This window comes from Lactuca saligna, chromosome 5 (genome assembly GCF_052625555.1).
Source record: "Lactuca saligna cultivar CGN05327 chromosome 5, ASM5262555v1, whole genome shotgun sequence".
Taxonomy (NCBI): Eukaryota; Viridiplantae; Streptophyta; class Magnoliopsida; order Asterales; family Asteraceae; genus Lactuca; species Lactuca saligna.
Window position 1 is genome coordinate 316,459,278 of NC_136421.1, and position 23,885 is coordinate 316,483,162.

At 34.2% G+C, this 23,885-nt stretch overlaps 1 protein-coding gene across 2 annotated transcripts; it reads left to right on the forward strand.

Annotated features, from left to right (window-relative positions):
- Positions 1–415: 415 nt before the first annotated feature.
- On the forward strand, positions 416–23,014 carry TT8 (basic helix-loop-helix (bHLH) DNA-binding superfamily protein). 2 transcript variants are annotated; one of them, XR_013683010.1, is made up of 9 exons: positions 416–859; positions 953–1,225; positions 1,563–1,659; positions 3,347–3,361; positions 3,460–3,516; positions 17,021–17,516; positions 18,742–19,517; positions 21,463–21,816; positions 22,675–23,014. XR_013683010.1 is itself a non-coding variant. In XM_078997282.1 (8 exons), the coding sequence occupies exons 1-8, from the start codon at positions 747–749 to the stop codon at positions 19,692–19,694; spliced, it is 1,932 nt and encodes a 643-aa protein (XP_078853408.1). In that variant the 5' UTR covers positions 418–746; the 3' UTR covers positions 19,695–19,870. The 2 variants fall into 2 exon arrangements, 1 of the variants encoding a protein (XP_078853408.1); XM_078997282.1 differs by lacking the exons at positions 21,463–21,816; positions 22,675–23,014 and adding an exon at positions 19,590–19,870 and having other exon boundaries at positions 418–859.
- Positions 23,015–23,885: the final 871 nt, after the last annotated feature.

Sequence of the window (23,885 nt, forward strand, 5' to 3'; positions counted from 1 at the left end):
AAAATCAATATTCCTCTTGAGGAGATTTTTCATTCAGGAGATCCATAGGCAGGTCGGGTATGTATGTAGGATTGATTTTGGACAAATCATTTTAATTACTCTAAGAAAGTAATTAATGTATATTAAATGCTGAAGATTTAATTAATACTTATTATAATTTTTAACATGTAATATGCATTAATTATTTTTTTAAAATAAATTACGAGTCCTAAACGTTTTATACAACCTAACATTAATGGTTATAATAGCTACCCAAAAAGAAAACAATTTGGATCAAAAACAAAACAATTTAGAGTAAGTATATAATTTATGTAATTAATGTACACCCAAATAATACATATATCGTATTGATTGTATTGATATGGTGTTGACACTTGTAACCAAATGAGCGTCTACAATTTGGAGACGTCGTTCACATTAGAGACTAGAGAGAGTGACTGGGAACCACAGTCTATTAAACCAACCAGTCAACTTGGCAACCCCCCTTCCGCCTCACTACTCAATACTCATCACCACTCGGATTCAGTTCTCTCTCCCTTTCTTATCACACCAGATCCAATCTCAGAATCTTTAATTTACTCACACTTTCTTAATGTTAATGGTTGATTCGAAAAATCGCGCCGGAAGTTGCTAATTTCTCATTAGAAGTGGTTGCTGCTGGTATATGTGCATGCGATTGGTTCTCGAATATTCTTTGGTTTCGAGACGTATTTGGGTCTAAAGAGATATCTGAAAGGAGTTTGATCATGGCCGTTGCTCTTACTGAACCTTACGATGGATTAAAAGCGATGCTGCAGTCTGCTGTACAATCTGTTCAATGGACCTACATTATTTTCTGGCAGCTTTGTCCTCAACAACGGTACGAAAATCAGATTTGCTATTCGATATTGCTCTCTGAAATTTCATCTAAGTTTATTGGTTTTGTATTCCGGCCTTCTTCGATGGTGGTTAGGGTTTTAGTTTGGGGAGACGGGTACTACAATGGCGCAATAAAGACCAGGAAGACGGTGCAGTCTGTGGAAGTTAGCACGGAGGAGGCGGCTTTGTGTAGAAGCGAACAGCTCAGAGAGCTCTACGATTCATTGGTTGCCGGCGAACAGCAGGCGACGGAGAACCAGCAGCCCACGATACGGCGGCCCGCGGTGGCATTGTTACCGGAGGATCTTACGGAGGCTGAATGGTTCTACCTTGTCTGCGTCTCATTCTCTTTTCCTCCAGGCGTCGGGTACGTCAGTCATTCTAGCTACTATTCCTTCACGTTTTACCTAAAAGGCTTAAGGTCATGTTAGGGTTGCTTGGTATTACTCATAAATCATACTTCTTCCCAAAATTTCAGAATCTCAGCTGCAGCTGCTGCCATTGATATTAAATTCTGATTTCTGTTCTTGCATTATCTGGGTTTTTCAGCATCGAATAATAATCAGCCTAAAATAAACCAAATCTTAAATCCTTGACTTTTCTACTTCGGATTGCTTACCCAAGTGACAAGTCGGGTCGGGTCAAGTTGTAAATTGTTTTTTTAATTACATTAATTAATAATGTTTATATATGCATGGTTGTAGATTGGTCGGAGAGGCATATGCAAAGCAGCAACATCTATGGCTCACCGGTGCAAACGAAGCCAACAGTACAGTTTTTACAAGAGCCATCCTTGCTAAGGTACACGGAATAAACTAATACTGTGAAAGTTTGAAAAAAAAAATCCTAATTACGGGATTTTATATTGTGTTCTAATCATACTATTAAATTATGAAAAATATTATTATAATTAAATATGAAATAAATTAACTATAAGAAATATTTTTTGTTGAAAATTTTGAAATGCATTAATTATGAATAATATTCTCTATAAGTAATGTATTTCACATTTAAATATTGTAATAATTTTTATAATTAATGTATGAGTAGTTTATAACTTGTGGGAACCATAAATACAAAATAAATTAAAATTTTATAGTAAAGCTTAAAATTATTAATCAATTATTTAAATAAATTATTTTAAATAAATTATTAATTAATAATTATTTTTTAATTATATAAAATTATAATCATTGATTTAAATAAATACGTGACCTTATAATCTGTATTAATTTTATTTTAATATTATTAATTTAATGTAATTAAAGTGAAAATTTTAAAATTTGAAATTTAAAATAAAGAATCAATAGGTTGATAAGTGAGTTGATATTAATTAGGAGGCCTAATAAATGATACATGAAAAAAAATAACAAACATATTCTTTTATTAGAATAAAGAATTATATATACTCTTATGACACATTTATAAAATCTTTATTATTATATTCTTCTAATCTTGTTCGAATTAATTTTTTGAAAATGACAAACTTTATTAATAAAACTACCTATTAAAAGTATACTATAGGCATTTAGTATGACAGTAAAGAATTACTTTTTTAAATGAGAGGTCACTTGTTTAAGTTTCGTTAGGAAACATAAATAGTATTTAGGAACTATTTAGGAGTAATTTTGTTTACCATTTCAAAAATAAATAAATAATAAAAACTATCAAGAGCATAAATAGGTTATAAGTTAATTTCTTAAAAATATATTTAGACTAGTTTTTTAGGATATATATTTTTTTAATTTTACGAATATACCATGTAACTAATTATAGAAAACATATTCTTTTAAATATATTTTTATATAATTTTTTATCTTTCAAACTAGCTTTTTAGCTTCCAATTAACTTTTTACTTATTATATATTAAACATAACCTAAAAGAAAACATACCAAGCAACCCAATTATTGATTACAAAATTAGAAATATCATTCGAGGTAATTCATACCGAGACATTATACGCGTGTAAAAGGACAACCACATATTTATTCAACATAATACTGTGAATATGATAGTTTGATTAGTTTCACCTAAAAAAAAAAAAATTAAAGTGTGGAAGGATCTACATAGTGACGGTGTAAGCTTTATTTCTAGTATGTATACAATTTAATTAAAATGATCTGAAATTCTTTATATAAAAAACAAAAATTACACAAACAGTAACAAAATCAAATAAAATTATATATGCAAAACAAATATTTAAAATTATCTTGGAAATTTCGAAAACATTTTATCAAAACTTTTAAAACTTTAAATAAACAATCATATATACGTACATTCAATTCCATTATGCTTCCATTTCACTTTATCTATACTTAATTCATGATATGAAGCTAGACTGATATGATCATAGCTAGCACAAATTAATAGAAAATTAAGGTAAAAGCATAATCTATGTGAGCCTGTGTTGGGTTCTTTGTGACTCATTATTTTTTGACATTCTGATCATGTTGATGGCTGCTGTTTTGTCTCGGGTTCTTGCACCAGAGTGCTGATATACAGGCAAGTCGATTTTCTCCCTTAAAGTAATAATTATATGCGCATTAATTCTTCAATCTCTTCATTTGTTGCTTAATTAACTTTGAACATCAACTCCACAGACTGTTGTATGCATCCCTCTACTGAATGGAGTCGTTGAACTTGGCACAACTGAAAAGGTTAGACCGATGTATCATGTTCATTTGAAAGATTTGCTTACATCCACTCTAGTTAAATTATTACCTAATTCATGAATTCATTGGGATAAGTAATAATTATTAGAGGTATGAAATAAATTAACTTTGTTTTTTATCACTCTATGTAAAATTTAATAATTACTATCCCATATATATATATATATATATATATATATATATATATATATATATATATATATATATATATATATATATATATATATATATATATATATATATATATATATATATATATATATATATATATATATATAGAAGGGTTATATGGAAAATAAACAATTAGGGCAACATATGTTGAAACCAATAAAAGCATGACAACACATCATTTTGGAATAACTACGTAAATAACTTTCATAGTAGATTGCTTGTGAATAAAAAAATAGACACGTGTCACTTGATCATTGGTTCCAGCATATGTTGTCATAATTGTTCATTTTCCATTGAACCTACTTTTATATATATATATATATATATATATATATATATATATATATATATATATATATATATATATATATATATATATATATATATATATATATATATATATATATATATATATATATATATATCACTAAAATGGTGTCAAAATGTATTCCACCGTATCACATATAGAATATCATTAAACAAATAATAAAATAAAAGGGTATATTACGCGAAGTTGAATAACTAAATTGTATAAAGAGAATTTTAAGATGTGTCAACCCACCACCAAATGCTTTTCTTTAAAATTATTTTTACACCGTTTTGCTATAACTAAATACCATCTGTGAGGAAATAATATAAAATCAAATGGTGTAAAATTATTTTTACACTATTTTTTATACCGTTATGGTTTTATTTCCATGTATATATTCTGTTTTTTAGTTGAGTTTATAGATTTTAAAATTAATTTAATTATATAGTTATATTGAATAATAATTGTTGCCTATAATATATCGTTTTTTGTTAGAGATTGGTTTTTTATTGCAATTCAGCCGTTTAAAAAAATATTTTTTAAAATGCATATTCGTTAGAATTTAGAAAAAAGAATATATATTTAAAATATTTATTTCGGTATAAAAATAGTGTCAAAAGGCGGATATAATTAACTATTTGCAGCAAGTAGATATTACATTTTTTTTTTTGTAAAACCTGGCATATGACATATGAGTTGAAAATAATTTACTTGTTGTTTTATTATTTTTCAACACCTCGTAATCGTAAGAAATGATATTGATCGTAATAAAATTTGATGTCGGATTACGCGTTGTGAAACAAAGATATTTAAGTACCATGAATAATGAAAAGAGAAATTAAATATCCTTTTTCTTCCTAATTATGTTAATATTTTAGGTTAGTTTATGATTTAAATTCCTAACTAAATTTTGTTAAAAAAAAAAAACAGATTACTGGTTAAAACTTCGGAATAATACTTCGTGATCAGTTTACAGATTTAGCCAACATCTAGGGCTTTTTCATTACTTTAATTAAAATTTTGGAGCTTGTTTCATTATTTTTTTAGAAATAATCAAAATATATATTTGGACTTTTCTAAAGATTACTTTTAAAGTAATATATATATATATATATATATATATATATATATATATATATATATATATATATATATATATATATATATATATATTATATGATGTAAGTTAATATGTACCATTCTCCATCTTCTTTCTTCTAGTCTTTCTAGGCTCAGCGTATGTTTTCGTCGTCGTCGTAGAACCCAAAAACAAAGCTCACTCACAAGCATCGTTAACTCCATCGAATTTTCCTAAATCATCGGTTCACAATTCTAAGGTCATCTTTTAATCTCCAAATGAAGAAAGGAGAAATGTTATTTTTTACCCATGTTGATTTTTTAAACTTGATGGTTCATTCTTTATGATTTTCCAGCCCTTTAGTGGTGGAACCATGCGAGATTCGTTTTCTCTAGTTAACAGCATTATGGCCAAAGCCATTAATGTATGTGTTCAAACCATGGTCTGCGTCATGGTTAGGTAATAGGAACATTCGAGTGTTGGAACCATAGTTCGAGTCATTGTTAGGTAATATGAAAATCCACGTGATCAACAAGAATTTTCTCATTTTCTTCACTTGGAGATTAAAAGATGATCGCATTGTTGTGAATAGATGGTTTTTGAAAGTTGATGGAGTTAACGATGTTTGTGAGCGAGCTTTTTGTTGTTGAGTTCGATGACGACGATGAAAACACACGGTGAGCCTAGAAAGAGTGCAAAAAAGACGTCAGAGAATGATACATATTAACTTAGATCATATAATATATACATTAGTTAAATGTAATCTTAAAAAAGTCTTAATATATTGGTTATTTGTAAAAGATAATGAAAAAAAACCCAAAATGTTGATCAATTAATGAAAAAAGAACTCCCAAAATTTGGATCAATTGATGAAAAAAGACGATATGCTGACTAAATCTGTGTAACTAGCCACTAAAGGTTATTCAGAAATTTTAGCCGGTAACCTGTCCATTTTTGTAAACAAAATTTAATTTGAGATTAAACCGTAAACCGGCCTAAAATATTTAAGCTTTATTGGAAATTTCCTGAGATAATAACCTTGAGTTTGTATTAAAACACTAAACTTAATTTTATTACAAAGTAGGGTTTCTCTATATTGTGGTGGAGAATTTATGTTTATTTAAGAAAAAAAACATGGACCACCATCTATTAAAGCGAATATGTAAAAAAAAAAAAGTTAATTTGTACGGCGCCTTCGCAATCGGTGCCACTCCGAGAACCAAATTAATCTTGAACTGAACCTGCCTCTTAGGAATCACACAAGGTAATTCATCCGGAAACACATTTGGTAACTCCCTGACTACGGGCATATCCGAAACTGAAACCTCATTCCCTACCTGAGTGTCAACCACATACGTGAGGTAACCCATACACCCATGTTGCTGATACCGTCGAGCCTTGGCAGCAAAACATGAGGTTGATCCAACCCTAGTTCCCTCTCCATAAACAACCAGTTCTCCCCAATTGGGGTTCAAACTACCACCTGCTGATCCTCACAATCAATCATCGCACCAAACCTGCTTAATCAGTCAATCCCTACTATCAAACATGCATCCCTCATTGGAAGGGATCAGATCAATCGGGTAAGACACCCTAAAAATCTCCAAAAAAACGCTCGATGTAGAAACCCCATGCTCATTGGCGATGGAAACTCGCAACGGGCACTCCAACTCCCCAAGAGACATATCAAAACTCCCATTGAATGATTGAGACACAAAGGACCAACTCGCATCCGAATCAAAAAGCACAAGAACATGCAAGGAATTCACAATGAAGGTACCTAGAAGAATCATAAACATAAGAATACCATAAAATAATTTGACAAAGTAATAAATGAAAACATACCAGTAACGACGTCTAGCGCAGTCATGAACTCCTCTGCTGTGAGCTACAGAGCACGACCCCGAGCCCTCGAGGGCTCTACCCAACCTTGGCATCCATCTGTGATCCTTAAAATAGTCGGGATTGGAGTCTGCAGCAAGTAAGGGACATTAGGCCTTCAGATGACACACCTGATCACAATGGTAAGAAACCCTGGTGCTCAGTATCGGGGCCTGCTGGCGATAATCCCTCATTGCCACATTTATGGCATCTACAAGAAGATCGAAAAACACACTTATGAACCTTGTCGCACTTGCCACAAGTGTGGCACTTATGTCCTCTAGATTGTGCATCAGTGGGCTTGAACCGCTTGGATGCAGGTTGTTACTGAATGGGTGCCTGTCTCTGCTTCCTCTCCTAGGTCTCTATGTCAATCTCTCGCCTCCTCATGGCATCCTAAATCTCGGCGAGGGTACTATAATGTTGGGTAGACACAAACTGCTGAATATTAGTATTGAGCATGCTCAAGTATCGCGTTATCTGGGTCTACTCTGAATCAACAAACTCGGGACAAAACAGACACCTCTTAGTAAACATCTTGGTGATCTCTATTACCGTCTCCATCTTCTGTCTCAAATCCAGGTACTCCTGAGCCAATCTCTCCCTATCCACCATGGGAACATAAGAACCAGTTACCAACTTCTACGAGTCCTTTGCGCCCAACCGAAGAAGGTTTAGGGCGCACCTAACCTTCCAGTCCTCCGGATAGAAATAGGTGAAGAAACAACCCTTCTCATCAGAAATCCATCTCATAGGCTCAATCGGGTCATTGACCCCGTCAAACTCCAGGGGCTTGCTGAAGTCACGATACTAGAATGAACCTCCTCCTCGCCCCCTGCAACAACGACGATTGTGGTGGTTGCAGCAACAATAGCCTCCGGAACGGTGACGTGCACTCATCATAAACCTCAAGGATGGCACCCTGAACAACAACAACTACCTCAGCAGTGATCAACTCACAGATGTCATCATTTGTCAATCTTGGCCACCAGCTCCAGAACAAAATCTTCCCGCAAACACCATACTAAAAATGAACCAAAAATATATCATAAATGCCACAATTATACATTTACAACTATCATAGAGAGGTTAAACCTTTGAGGTTCGTGACTTCATTGTTACACATATTGTTCATATGCTTCTAGTAGTACCGGTCCATACTACCTTCCACACTTACCCGTATTTGTCTCAATGGATCATCACAAACTACCCTAAAACAAACCCACGACTAGGATACATATTCATCCTATATTCACTCTATTGAAAGTGGCTAATCATTCCTCAACTAGCCTGCTACACCCATACTCACTCATGAAACTTCCACCAACCCTACAGTCGCTCATGCATGCTAATCATACATAACTTTGGATTCCATAGATAGTCGAATACTTGATTCTACCCTAAGCCCACAACCAGACAACTAAAAGGAAACAAGGCTAAACCAAACATTCTCGGGATATAAAATCTTAGTTATGTACAACTATGATGCACACACTAAGCAACTACAATAATGATGTCAATTTTATATATCATATAAGAAGTTCTCCTAGGTAATCAGACATCATAAATCAAATAGTTCTATCATGCAATTCCTGAAGATCCTTAGCTTATCATTAGCATGCAGTTTTATCATAAACATCATAAACAAATAACAGTGTGGGTAACTTGGGGTATACTTTCTTGCTCCAACTGATCGTATACATCTCATCCTTCGTTAGTTACTTTTGAAAACAATTTTGAAACCCATTTTGAAAACTCTTATAGATCCTTAGTTTGAGTCTGGATTCACACGAGTGATTGACTAGTTTTCTCAAACCATGGCTCTGATACCAACATGTAACATCCCAAAAATCAAGGTAAAATTTTCGTTTTTCAAAATCAACCCACAACCATAAATGTTTACAAATTTAGTTTCCAAAAGTCAAAATCACAGATAAGAGTATCCAAAACTCAAATGTAATCAAAACTGAAAGATGTGCACGATCACGCCTTTACTTTGCCCCGATCATTAGAAGTACTTGAAACATAACACATAAACTATAAGCCAAAGCTTAGTGGGTTCGCTCAAATTACCACACACAACCAATACAAATAACAACATGCATATACGAGCCTTTAGCCTGACTGGACCACCTCGCAGGACCTACAACATATCTGGACCGCCCTCCCGACCTTTAGTCTCTCCGAACCACTCCAAGTATCTTGGCCTTCATCACAATGCAAGACAGCCTCAACCCAACAAACCAAAACATGTCGATATATACAGTAACAATCAATAACTAACAATACATGTATTCATGCAAATCGACCAATCTAACACATACTCAGTGAACACAAGTAATCATACAAATCTACCAATCTATCATATAACCAACACGACATCAATCCGATATACCAGGATACCTAATCTAGTGTGACGACATTGCTGCCTTCAACCAACAAGTATAGTGATGAAAACTCACCTCTGTAACAACGCAAATTTTCAAACAAATTTTTCATTTAAAATAAAGTGATTTTATTCAACTGAATATAATTATTCCAAGTTTCATATCAAAATACAATCGTAAAATCCCCAAGATCTCAAAATAACAACAGTGTGTACTCATCACGACGGCGCTTTCCCACGGTCCTCGCTGGTACCTGAAACACATACATAACAACTGTAAGCATAAATGCTTAGTGAGTTCCCCAGTATACTACTTACACATATACGCCTTTCCAGGCCCTGACCTTTCGGTCTACAATACAATGTCTTCCGGCCCGTAACATAATCGCCTTCCGGCCCATAACATATACACCTTCCGGCCCATAACATATTGCCTTCCGGCCCATAAACATGCACAGCACACAATACATTTATCCTAACACGTATAGCACATATATCATACATCATATCCGACCTTTCGGTCACATAACATATTGCCTTCCGGCCCACATAAACATACATAGCAAGCATAGCAATTACCTTTCCATTTATAGCACTTATAACACATATCATATCCGACCTTCCGGTCACTTAGTCAAACCCTTCCGGGTACAGTATAGTGAGAAGACTCACCTCGTGGGTAATGAAAGCTAGCGACTCCTGAAATCACTCGCACTCGATCCGCCGAGCTACAGACTCCCTATAATATCATATATCCCTTATTAATAATTTTATCTTTCAAGACAACTGACCCTAAGAAATCACATGTAGGTCAACTCTGGTCAACAGTCAACTTGACCGGACTCGACGAGTGCTAAGGCGACTCGGCGAGTCTAGACGTCCTCACCAAATCCTGATGTTCCCTTTCTACTCGTCGAGTATCCCTCTTGACTCGACGAGTTCCTCGTGGAAGAATCGCGGGGCCACCCCGACTCCACTCGCCGAGTCTGAAGAACAGCTCGACGAGTCCCAGTTAATCTTCAAGCTACTCGCCGAGTCTGTTCATCGGACTCGGCGAGTCCATGCCATGCAGTCGATCAAACTGCTTCCTGAGATCAGTATTGTCCCGACCATTCATAGGTCTGGTCCTCCTAAGCTGGTACAACACGTAAGACCTTCATTTAGGTGCTCATGCTACACCCCAAGACTTGTAATTTACCTTTTGACTTAAGGCATAAGGATTCCAATCCAAAACCTCTCTTAATTCCCGAAATACACAGGCATGGGACATTCTGGACCTCTAAAGGTCCTAATACAGGGTTATAATCGTTTGGGGAACAAGGGTAATAATCAATCTAGTCACAAAAGGGTTCCATAAACCCTAAATCCATGCACACATCAACATAGCAGAATATGATCCGAAATATTACCTGAATAATGCACTCTCTGTGTCCCCAATCCTCAGAACTTGATTCCCTTGCTGTTCCTTTAGCCAAACTCTTCTCTTCCTTGCACAATAACTTCTTCAAGATCACCAATGGCCTTCAATCCTTGCTCTAGATGCCCACAACCGATTTAGGGTTCTTCTCAGTCGCTAAAAACGGACAATGACGGCCTATAAGTCCGTTATATACATTCCAAAACTGAACGGCTAGGGTTTCCGCTGAACAGCGCAGACTCGCCGAGTCCATAATGGACTCGTCGAGTCCAGTCGCGAACCCGCGACCAAGTCTGTGGTCCTACTCGGCGAGTCTAGCTCCAACTCGCCGAGTCCCCTCCTAAAACACCCCAAAAACAACATTATGACAATACCTGAAATTCCAGGCTGTTACAAATTGTAACAACGCAAATTTTCAAACAAAATTTTCATTTAAAATAAAGTGATTTTATTCAACTAAATATAATTATTCCAAGTTTCATATCAAAATACAATCGTAAAATCCCCAAGATCTCAAAATAACAACAGTGTGTACTCATCACGCCGGCGCCTTCCCACGGTCCTCGCTAGTACCTGAAACACATACATAACAACTGTAAGCATAAATGCTTAGTGAGTTCCCCAGTATACTACTTACACATATACGCCTTTCCAGGCCCTGACCTTTTGGTCTACAATACAACGCCTTCGGGCCCGTAACATAATCGCCTTCCGGCCCATAACATATACGCCTTTCGGCCCATAACATATTGCCTTTCGGCCCATAAACATGCACAACACACAATACATTTATCCTAACACGTATAGCACATATATCATACATCATATCCGACCTTTCGGTCACATAACATATTGCCTTCCGACCCACATAAACATACATAGCAAGCATAGCAATTACCTTTCCATTTATAGCACTTATAACACATATCATATCCGACCTTCCGGTCACACAGTCAAACCCTTCCGGGTACAGTATAGTGAGAAGACTCACCTCGTGGGTAATGAAAGCTAGCGACTCCTGAAATCACTCGCACTCGATCCGCCGAGCTACAGACTCCCTATAATATCATATATCCCTTATTAATAATTTTATCTTTCAAGACAACTGACCCTAAGAAATCACATGTAGGTCAACTCTGGTCAACGGTCAACTTGACCGGACTCGTCGAGTGCTAAGGCGACTCAGCGAGTCTAGACGTCCTCACCAAATCCTGATGTTCCCTTTCTACTCGTCGAGTATCCCTCTTGACTCGACGAGTTCCTCGTGGAAGAATCGCGGGGCCACCCCGACTCCACTCGTCGAGTCTGAAGAACAGCTCGACGAGTCCCAGTTAATCTTCAAGCTACTCGCCGAGTCTGTTCATCGGACTCGGCGAGTCCATGCCATGCAGTCGATCAAACTGCTTCCTGAGATCAGTATTGTCCCGACCATTCATAGGTCTGGTCCTCCTAAGCTGGTACAACACGTAAGACCTTCATTTAGGTGCTCATGCTACACCCCAAGACTTGTAATTTACCTTTTGACTTAAGGCATAAGGATTCCAATCCAAAACCTCTCTTAATTCCCAAAATACACAGGCATGGGACATTCTGGACCTCTAAAGGTCCTAATACAGGGTTATAATCGTTTGGGGAACAAGGGTAATAATCAATCTAGTCACAAAAGGGTTCCATAAACCCTAAATCCATGCACACATCAACATAGCAGAATATGATCCGAAATATTACCTGAATAATGCACTCTCTGTGTCCCCAATCCTCAGAACTTGATTCCCTTGCTGTTCCTTTAGCCAAACTCTTCTCTTCCTTGCACAATAACTTCTTCAAGATCACCAATGGCCTTCAATCCTTGCTCTAGATGCCCACAACCGATTTAGGGTTCTTCTCAGTCGCTAAAAACGGACAATGACGGCCTATAAGTCCGTTATATACGTTCCAAAACTGAACGGCTAGGGTTTCCGCTGAACAGCGCAGACTCGCCGAGTCCATAATGGACTCGTCGAGTCCAGTCGCGAACCCGCGACCAAGTCTGTGGTCCTACTCGGCGAGTCTGGCTCCAACTCGCCGAGTCCCCTCCTAAAACACCCCAAAAACAACATTATGACAATACCTGAAATTCCAGGCTGTTACAACCTCACAGTATGAAAAGATGGCTGACAGATCACAGCTCCAGCTGTTGACTCTACATGTCACATATACAACAAAACAACAACCTAATCTCAAACTACTGTTCAAAATACCTAAAATACCCCTAATTTAAACCTGGTCAAAATCCAAGTCATAATCAAGTAAAAAGTCAAAGATTCCATATGGGCTGAGTATGCCCTACGTACTCCCCTCTACGCCCAACGTAGATGGTGCCTTTATAGATACGAGTTCGATCCTTAGTACGCTCAGCGTACCTCTAGGTACGCTTAGCGTACTAGGGCTGAATCTCCATTTCACAATTAAGCTCTTATTTCATTAAGCCAAAACATCAAACTTTAGATCGAGGTAAAAATGGACGTCTTCATGGATAAAGTCTTTGACATAATCCATTTGCATGAATACAAGAGGGTAAAAACTCAAACCATTGGTCCAAAAGTCACCCAAAGCTCCAAATCTCTTGCATGGCTTAATGAGAGTGTCCAAGATCTCATTTTTTTTAATATATGAGCTCAAAACTACAAGAAATGCAAACAAACTCTATACTAGCAAGATCTAAGCAAATAACACATCAAAATCCAAGTTTTATACTTTCAAATAATGCTTGAAGGTGAGATACTTCTGGATCTGGATCCAAGATACATTGAGCTTCCAAGATGATTTCACTCCTTTCTTCTTCCTTAAAGATCATCAAAACACACACTTTCAAGCTCAAATGGCCACACGATGGATTAGGGTTTCAAGAGACGATTTGGGAGATGGAGGCTGATAAGGGAAGAGGTCTTCAAGAGATAATGATGTTTAAATGGGGCTCAAACCCTAAAAATTAGGGTTTGACCCTCATCCACTTACACCCGACGTAAGTTAGAGTACGCCCAACGTCCTAGGCACAACACCCGTTTTCACTTAATGACCCAAGGGACCGATTTTGCAATTAAATTTTATACTAAGGGTATAAATGGAAAATACCTCGATCAAGGTGTTATATCGTAGCGCCAAGTACATTGTCATTTCTTTCTTATGACGATGTATAATTTTTTGCGTCCTCACTATCTCTTACCGCACCACGGTAACCGGGAATCAACAGATTGCATTACTGATTTCATTTGAGTTTTGGGGACATTTTTTATCCCAACTTCTAACCTTCATAACTTCTTTGTTTTTACTCTTTTTTTATGTTTTTTATATCCACCCGAAGGTGGGAACATACTCTACATTTCTATTAAGTCGTTTCTTACTGACTTAATATGGGTCTTAATCTGTTAAGTCACAAAGCTGGGCCAAAAACATAAAATTTCCCATTTTACCCTTTTGGCCAAAGTACATCTTCCTATGCATTTTTTATCTTGAACTTACTCATCTAACATCTTCTAGGCGACTTACTTGTTTTGGCCATTTCATGTAGTCACAACTTCATAATCTCATCTTTTTCTCATAATTGACAATTTTACCATTTTGATCAATATTTGATTAAAAATCAACATTCTCTAAATTTCAGGTTCATACAAATCTAATATTACCAAAAGAACAAAAATGCCCTTTAACACAAAACAACATTCTAAAATACATATGCACAAAAGTCTAGGTTCTTACGTTAGGTTGTTTAAAGATACAAATAGAAAGACAACTTTAAAACTCCAAAGAGTCCAAGATATCAAGCCAATTTTGATCATTGTTCTTCAACTTGTATAGTCTCTATACATCCTCTAATTAATAAATTGTGTTATTTATTTTGCCAACAAAAATCGAAGTAGCATCCTTTCGTTTTGTTTTAAAAATAACCTAGTGTTTCAATCAAATTTTAATGTTAAAAACTATCAAAAACATGATAAACAAAAAGTGAAAAACATGGGAATTATGAGCAAAAAAAATTCTAACAAAAATGTTTGCAAAATATGAAAATTTTTGAAAAAAAATATTAACTTTTTCTCTTTGAAATTTATTTGAGTTAAGCAGGAAGATCTAATAAAATGGTCAAATAAAAAATGGAAAGAAGTAAAAAAAAACTATTTTAAAAAATAAAAATAAGGTCTAATCTGCAAAAAAGAAAAAACTCAACATATAGTGTTTTATTTATGTAATTGAGCCTTAAAAATAACATTGTATTTAAACTTTCAAAAATTAAAGATATCTGAGAACTTTCAAAGATTAAAGATATCTAAGGATGAACATATAAATTAGATAGTTTAGTTGTTTTTAATGATATTCGTTGTTGTAAAAAAATGAAGATAACAAATGTTTGTAAAGTTGTTTATATATATATATATATATATATATATATATATATATATATATATATATATATATATATATATATATATATATATATATATATATTTATTTATTTATTGAAGATGTAATCAATACTTATTATATTTTCACCAGTTAACATGTATTAATTAATTTCTTAAAATAACTAAAATTATCGGTCTACAATCAATTCTATATGCATATAGTAAATTGTTAACCTAACATTATAATAATAATAATAATAATAATAAATATTATTAGAAATTTTGGTTACATATTATAAATTTTATGTTTAATAAAATAATATGATCATATCCTTCTTCTCAATAAATGTTTTGACTAGAAGTAGAATGAAACAAAATCTTGATACTAAAAGTCGTCATTTTTGTTTGTTATTGATGTTAGGTGGGAGGAGCTCAAAGTATTATTATTATTATTATATAACCTGATAAAGTAATTTTAAGTTTATCAAATAATATTGGTTAATTATAAAAAGAAAATATTATATATTGATTTTTTTTTCGGATTAAACGTCAATTATATTTTATTTTTTCTGAAAAACCCCTTATATTTTTTCTATTTTTTTTTCTATTTAGCTCTTATAAATTTTATTTTTTCGATTTATCTTTTACATTTTCAATTTTTTTTGTCGATTTAATCCTTATATATATATATATATATATATATATATATATATATATATATATATATATATATATATATATATATATATATTCCGGATTCTCTAACTTTATATTTTTTTTGCTAAAAGAACTTTTAAATCTTTTTATCTTGGAATATTTCTTGCATCCGAATCCATAATTCCATAGCAGAAGCTTCCATCTTCATGATGGTTTGGAGTAAATCTAGTGAGATAGTCTTGTAAATTCATTGGTTGATGATTGGTCAAGAACATTATAAATTCATGTAATGATATGGAAAAGTTCAATACAAGATGTGCGATGATCGTTAGTTAAATAAATGGTTGTCTACATTGAGTTTTATATATGTTGGTTATGGTTATAGCTAAAGAAGGGTAAAAGTTATTATTGTTAGGTTTGTTATTCTCGGTAGATAACCATAATGTTGTATGATAGAAGATAAGATAGACAACAAGAGAAGAGGGATGACATCTGTTGGCGAGAATAAGAAGGGAGGGTTTCTTCTTCCATCATCGAACCCTATTACTCCTAATGAGAATAACCATTAATCATATCGATGATTATTACACATCTTGAGTTGAACTTTTCTAGATGACTACATACGTCTACAATGTTTTTCACCACATCCATGATGTCACATGGAAGAGAAATTTATGCGATTGTTAAGTAATAAAATTACAACACAATATCTCTATATTTACTTAAAACCATCATGAAGTTGGGAGTATGTCATGCAATTATGGAACCGAATGCAAGATAACAAAAGCGTAAAGATTTTTTTGAAACAACATAAATTTGAGGTTTAATCCGAAGAAATGTAGGGGCTCGAAAAATAAAATAAAAATGTAAGTGATAAATCAAAATAATAAAAATTATAAGGGCTAAATCAGGAGAAGTAGAAAAAATGTAAGGGATTTTAAGAAAAATAAAATAAAATTTTGGTTTAAAGTGGAAAAAAATAACCTTTTGATTATCCCAAAAATATTGAAATATTATGTTTCATATTTAGTCATAGAGAAAAATATATACAATTAAATCAGTATTATATTTCCTAAATAAATCGATCATAGAATTTGATGATTTTTAGCTATTTTATGTATTTGCTTAATAATAAATTGTAATATTTTAATTAGTTAATTATTCAGTGGGTCCAAGTTATTTATTTATAAATGCATGTATGTATATGTAGGTGGAGGAAGGTGTCGACTTGATTGAACACGTGAAACATTTCTTCAGGGTCGAAAATGACAAGTCAATTCTCCCGCCTCCTAGACCCACCCTTTCTGCCCATTCTTCCAACACCAATGCTCTTTCCCCTCATCGGTTCAAACCTTTAGACAACTTATATTTAATGGATGCATACGCTGATGATGATGATGATGAAAATGATGAGGAAGAAGAAGAAGAAGAAGAAAATGAGTCCGATTTTGAGGCAGAAATCGATCATATTTCTATTGTTGAAGAACTTCATGATGAAGATAGCATCGTGATGGAGGCGAATGAACTACTGCAACTTGATATGTCTACAGATATTAGGTTCGGATCACCCATTGACGATTCGATTAACTTGGACTCTCATTTTGATCACTTGTTGCCAACCAGCCAAGATCATGACTCATGTAGAGCCGACTCACATGCTCTGGAGTTGCACAACCCATCCACCATTCATTTACAAGGATCAGGAGGTATATATAATATATGCATGATGAATATCAAAAGTGAAATTCTTTTTATTTTTTTTTTTTATAATCTTAATAGATTTTTATGCTGTATTAGTAAAGGGAAAATGACTTACAAACCCAACTAAGTTTTCAAACTGTACAAAAAACCCTAAACATATTTTGTCTGTTCAAGAAAAACCCAACAAACTTCTCCTTTGTCTAGAAAAACCCAACGAATTTTCCAAACCGTTCAAAAAATTCCAATCATTTTTTGTCTGTTCAAAATGTTAAATTCATTGGTTTTTTTTTTAAACAAACAAAACATGATTGATGTTTTTTAAACAGTTTAAAAACTTTGTTGGTCTTACAAGTAATTTTTCCAATACGGTAACTTCCATAGAATTGAATAAAAATGTGACATAGTTGAACTTTTTAAGACAAATGTTAAGTTTGTTGGGATTTTCTAAACATACGGAACATGATTGAGGTTTTTTGAACGGTTTGTAAATTTCATTGGACTCGTAAGTCATTTTCCCTATTAGTAATTATTATTTAAAAATCATCAACTTACTTTAATATTATTTTGATTAAAAAAAGTTACATATCGCGATTACAACTTCTTTGTCTTTTCTTACACATAATACATCACAATTCAAATTTATATAATGATGTTATTGAATTTATTAAAGTTTATAACTTTTTATAACTGTTTTTTTTTATTAAAAGGGATATTCTAGATTTTGTAGGCATTCTATTGTTTTCCATTGTAACCATGGCACCAACTTTTGGTTAACTTCACCCACATGATAAAAGTTCGTATCATTTGATACTCAAAACCTAACAAAAACATTATACAAATATATGTATAATTACCAAAACACGAAAGTGATATTATACAGTAATTGTAAACCGATTCTTTTTGCTCCCTTGAAGATTAAGTATATGATTGATTGCAAACCCTACAAAATATTTTTTATGAAGTTGTATGCAACTTAGATTTTATATCTTTATCCAAAAAAAAAAAAAAAATACAGTAATATTATTATACTCCTCTGTCCAATAATACTACATTTTCATATAGCATAAAATACGACGATTTGGTTATTTTTTTTATCTTTTTTTTACTAAAAAGTACATCATCTTTTTTCATGGCTCATTCTACAAAACGACATCTTTACATAATATGTTAGGTTTGTCCATTGGATATATTCTACTCAAATGTTGTACGTATATATATTTGTTGAAACAGAATTAGCACAGGAGGACAGTCATTACTCCCGTACAGTTTCAACCATTCTCCGCAAACAAACGAGTCAAGTGAGTCAATGGCATGACTCACACTCAGCATCACGCCACGACTCACCATACACGTCCACCCAATCATCCTTCACCGCCTGGATACCAAATCACCATCATCACACGGTGGCGGCGACTAGATCTAACTCACAGTCGCTCCTAAAGTACATCATCTTCACCGTACCTTTCCTCCACTCCAACAACAACAGCAACAACAAGCCCACCGAAGGTGACGCCTCGGAGTCCGTCGCATCTCGTATACGGAAAACGACATCGCATGAAGAGCTCAGTGCCAACCACGTCCTCGCAGAGCGACGTCGCAGAGAGAAGCTAAACGAGCGGTTCATGGTTCTTCGATCGCTGGTACCATTGGTTACTAAAATGGACAAGGCGTCGATCCTTGGTGACACAATCGAGTACGTGAAGCAGCTTCGTAAGAAGATTCAAGATCTGGAAGCACGTGATCATCGTCAGGACACGTTGGATACGTCAAAGAGAAAGATCCGAGTATTAGACGCCGGAAGTACTGGTGGCGGAAGGAAGGCGGCGAGGGCGGTGCAGGTAGAGGTGTCGATAATCGAGAGTGATGCGTTGGTAGAGCTGCAGTGTCCGCACAGAGAAGGGCTGTTGCTGGATGTCATGAAGAAGCTGAGGGAACTTGGAGTGGAAATCACAACCGTTCAATCTTGTTTGAACGAAGGAACGTGTACGGCTGAGATGAGAGCTAAGGTAAGTTTGCCTTTTTTACATGAGCCTTATATTTATTTTCTTTAATAACTTCTATTTGGATTTTAAATTTAGGTGAAGGTGAATGGTAATAACGGAAAGAAAATTAGTATAATGCAAGTAAAGAAAGCCATTAATAAGATAATATCTCCTTTGCTACTCACACAATTCACACAATGACTATACATATGTTAGTGTATGTTAAGGTAAACCGAAATATGTTGCTTTTGTACTATATTTATCAGCACTTAACGATAGTTTCTGTATTCAGTCCTAATTAGTTAGGTTAGTATTTCAATTCTATTGTAATCAATTTGTACACTCTCTTCTTCAATAGAAAGAAAAGTTGACTTCAAGCTTTTGTCACATTGATTTTTTTTCCTCAATAATATGTCATACATTATTATTGCTATTATGGTTATTAGAGCCGTAGACAATTCTATTAATATGGTTAGAATTTATTAAAGGGTATTTTGATCTTTTCATAACATTTGTGTTAGCTAGTTAGTTAATTGCTATTTCTCTTCTTCATGTGTATATGTAGCTCTTGGTTTAGAGTGATAAGTTAATAAGTTAATGAGATTAGGATCCTTCTCATCTTCACTTTTTCGTTGATCATATTCTTCATTCATCGTGTTCTCTGAAACCTCACTTAATTGATTGAATCATCTGGTCCTTTCATCAATTCATCTGATAATCCTGGATTGATACTTGTTACGAATGTTTTCACTAGTATCAGACTTGCTTCCTGTAAACTTGATATGATGATTTCCTTTTCTGCCAAGAACAACATCAGTTTTATTGATGGTAATATTGTTGCTCTTGCATCTACACCATCTTCTTATTCATCCTGGCATTGCGCTAATTCTGTGATGATTAGCTGGATCGTCAATTCCTTATCTAAGAACATCGATGTAGTGTTATGATCTATCATATTCAACAACTCTATTCTCTATCGTAAGGATCTAATGACTTTTGTTCTCATTTGTGTTAATGTCATAAAAGCTCTTGAGTTTTCAAAAAATATTAGGTTTTAACCTTTGGGGTCTTTTACGGCTATTAAAGCCTGATATTTGGTTTAATTTTTGAATTTATTGGAAGAAATGCAGCACATGCTTCCTGTAAACTTGATATGATGATTTCCTTTTCTGCCAAGAACAAAATCAGTTTTATTGATGGTAATATTGTTGCTCTTGCATCTACACCATCTTCTTATTCATCCTGGCATTGTGCTAATTCTGTGATGATTAGCTGGATCGTCAATTCCTTATCTAAGAACATCGATGTAGTGTTATGATCTATCAGATTCAACAACTCTATTCTCTATCGTAAGGATCTAATGACTTTTGTTCTCATTTGTGTTAATGTCATAAAAGCTCTTGAGTTTTCAAAAAATATTAGGTTTTAACCTTTGGGGTCTTTTACGGCTATTAAAGCCTGATATTTGGTTTAATTTTTGAATTTATTGGAAGAAATGCAGCACACGAGATTCGAACTCGGCTCACTAACTAATCAACACAAACGCCTTACCACTAGGCTTGAAATCATTTTGTGATTAAAAGTCCGACTTTTTTTATATAATGTGTAACAATGCTTATTATTAATATTATTACTTAATAATTACTTTGGTTATATTTATTTTGATTATATATATATATATATATATATATATATATATATATATATATATATATATATATATATATATATATATATATATATATATATAATGTTTTAAAGCTAAAAAAAATATGTTTTAAAGGGATAAATATATTTTTAAGGTAGTTATACGTTTAAAAAGATATTTATATATTTAAATACATATTTATATACTTGAAAGCATATGTAAAAACATATGCATTAAAAAAGTGTATATATTTATATTTAGTATTGTAACGTCCGGTTCCTGGTATGCATTTAATTCTAAATTTATTCATTTTTTGTATAGAAACTCGACGGGTTAGAGGCCTCAAACTCGTCGAGTAGAGATGGATTTAGACGCGGGTTGTGAAGTCTACTCGACGAGTCAAGAAGCCTCAATTCGATGAGTAGGACTGACAGAATGAAACCCTAATTTTCAGGGTTTTGTACATTATTTAAACATCTTAACCTCCATACGTTGGCCTCATTTACAACCTTCATTGTCCCAAACCCTATCCACGAAACCTTAATCCACTTTTGAGAGTTTTGAGCCATTTTTTTGCATCCTTTGTGATTTTGAAGAAGATTCTTGAAGAAGGAGCAAGGACATGTAGGAGGAGAGTAGATCCAGAAGTTGAGCTTCATTTCTGGTTCATCTAAGGTATAAAACTCCTATCTTGTCTATTAAATGTTTAGATCTAGTTTTAGGATGTTTTCTCCGTATTTTGGTCTAAGAATGTTGATCTTTGGGACTTGGACGTCCCATGTGGGCAAAACCTTTCAGATCTAGGGTCTATAAGGGACTTCTTGTCATAAATGTGTCAACTTTATTGCTATGGAAGCCCCATGCAACTTGTGGACCATCTTTTTGGCCTTTTGAGCCAAGTAGTATATGCATGCAAGTAAAGATAGGAACTTTACGTGACCAAACTGTCCCTAGAGTCCAGATCTATGATCTTATGGCTTATCTTGAAGTTTTGATGTTTTTGAAGTTGGAACTAGGCTATTTTGAGCTAGGGTTTGGGCTCATTTCTTATAGGATGGGTCTTAATGGGTAAAGTCAGAAACTTCACCCTCCTAAATGTGTTTTCGACTCAAATCTGGAATATGGGACTTAGACTCGAAGAATAATGGCTTAACACATTAAGAAAGCTTATTAGACTAAAGAACTCGACGAGTTCATAAAGGAACTCGATGAGTTGAGTCAAAATTCCCCGATTCTGTAAAAGGAAGGGCTCGACGAGTTCAAGAACGGACTCGACGAGCTGGGTGGGAAAGTCCCGATTATGTGGATAGGACGAACTCGATGAGTTCATGAAAGAACTTGACGAGTTAGATCGCGATTTTAGGGTTTTATGATTTATGGACCTTGGCGAGTTGATGGACCAACTCGGCGAGTTGAGTCAACCCGGAATGTTGACTTTGACCAGGTATTGAGCTTGACTTTGACTTTGACAAAAGTTAACCCTTAATGGGCCATGAGTATGAAAGGATAATTAATGAAATATTTTATGTATAGGAGTTTGAGTTGGGTGGATTGTCGGAGCCAAGGATTTCCAGCTACTTTACAACATTTGAGGCGAGTTACCTTCCAGTAGAAGTGGGTCGAAGGCACCAATGCCGACCCACTAGTAGTTGATTACAGTAGAGATGATTTTCTTTGTGATAATTTCTTAGTATGCCACTATCTGTTATGCTTTATTTGCTAGTATGTCATGATATTATGTGATAGTGGTAAGAAGGGTGGATTAGACCCCGTAACCGGTTAAGATAAACCGGATGGTAGGTTGGGCACCCAAATATTCTTGACAATATAGTTATGATATGTCGGTAGTGGTAGAGGGTGGAATAGACCCAGTAGCCAGTTGAGATAAAACGGAGGGTAGGTCGGGCAACCAGATATGCCTGGCAGGGTGGGTCGAGCACCCAAATATGCTTGACAGGTTAGGTCGGTCATCCAGATATACCTGACAGGTTAGGTCGAGCACCCATAGATGCTTGACAAGGTAGGTCGGGTACCCACATATCCCTGACAGTATGTTTATACTATGTTATTATGTGGTAGTAATAGGGGTGAAATAATCCCCGTAACTGGTTAAAATAAACCCGAGGGTAGGTCGGGCACCCATATATGCCTGACAGGGTATGCCGGGCACCCAAATTTCTCTGGTAGTATGTGATTATGTGGTATGATGGTGGAACTCACTAAACTTCATGCTTATGGTTTTCAGTTTTGGTTTCAAGTACTTCTTCAAAAGGAAATGAGTCGGCATGATAGCAGCGCATCACACTATGTTTTTCGCATATGAGATAATGAGATTATACTTTGATGATGTTTCATTATGACATGTTTTGATTATTGACATATTGGTTTTGATATAGATGACACTATGAATGTTTTTTTACTATCGATTTTTATATTAACTTAATTAAAATGAAATTTTTTGTAACGCCCATGTTTTTAGGCTAAACATTAATGTGATGATGTAATAGTTAAGGTCAACCATTGTAACCCACTTTGAAGTAATAAAGAGAAATTACTTGGATATTATGTAAATTATGTGATTTTATGTGCATTATATTTATTTATAAAATATAATAAATTAAGAGTGAAAATAAGCTTAAAAAATAAAAGTATAGATAAACCCAATATCTATGAAGAAAGTGGTAGTGGTTGTGACAAGGATTCCGGAAATATAAAGAATGCCGAAATCCGATTTATAATGAAGA

What these genes read in the sequence shown, in the direction of transcription:
- TT8 (XM_078997282.1), top strand. Translation starts at nt 747, where the DNA reads ATGGCCGTTGCTCTTACTGAACCTTACGATGGATTAAAAGCGATGCTG. An exon ending in TCTTTTCCTCCAGGCGTCGG is followed by an intron (nt 1,226 to 1,562) that starts GTACGTCAGTCA and finishes GCATGGTTGTAG; the next exon opens with ATTGGTCGGAGAGGCATATG. An exon ending in AACTTGGCACAACTGAAAAG is followed by an intron (nt 3,517 to 17,020) that starts GTTAGACCGATG and finishes ATGTATATGTAG; the next exon opens with GTGGAGGAAGGTGTCGACTT.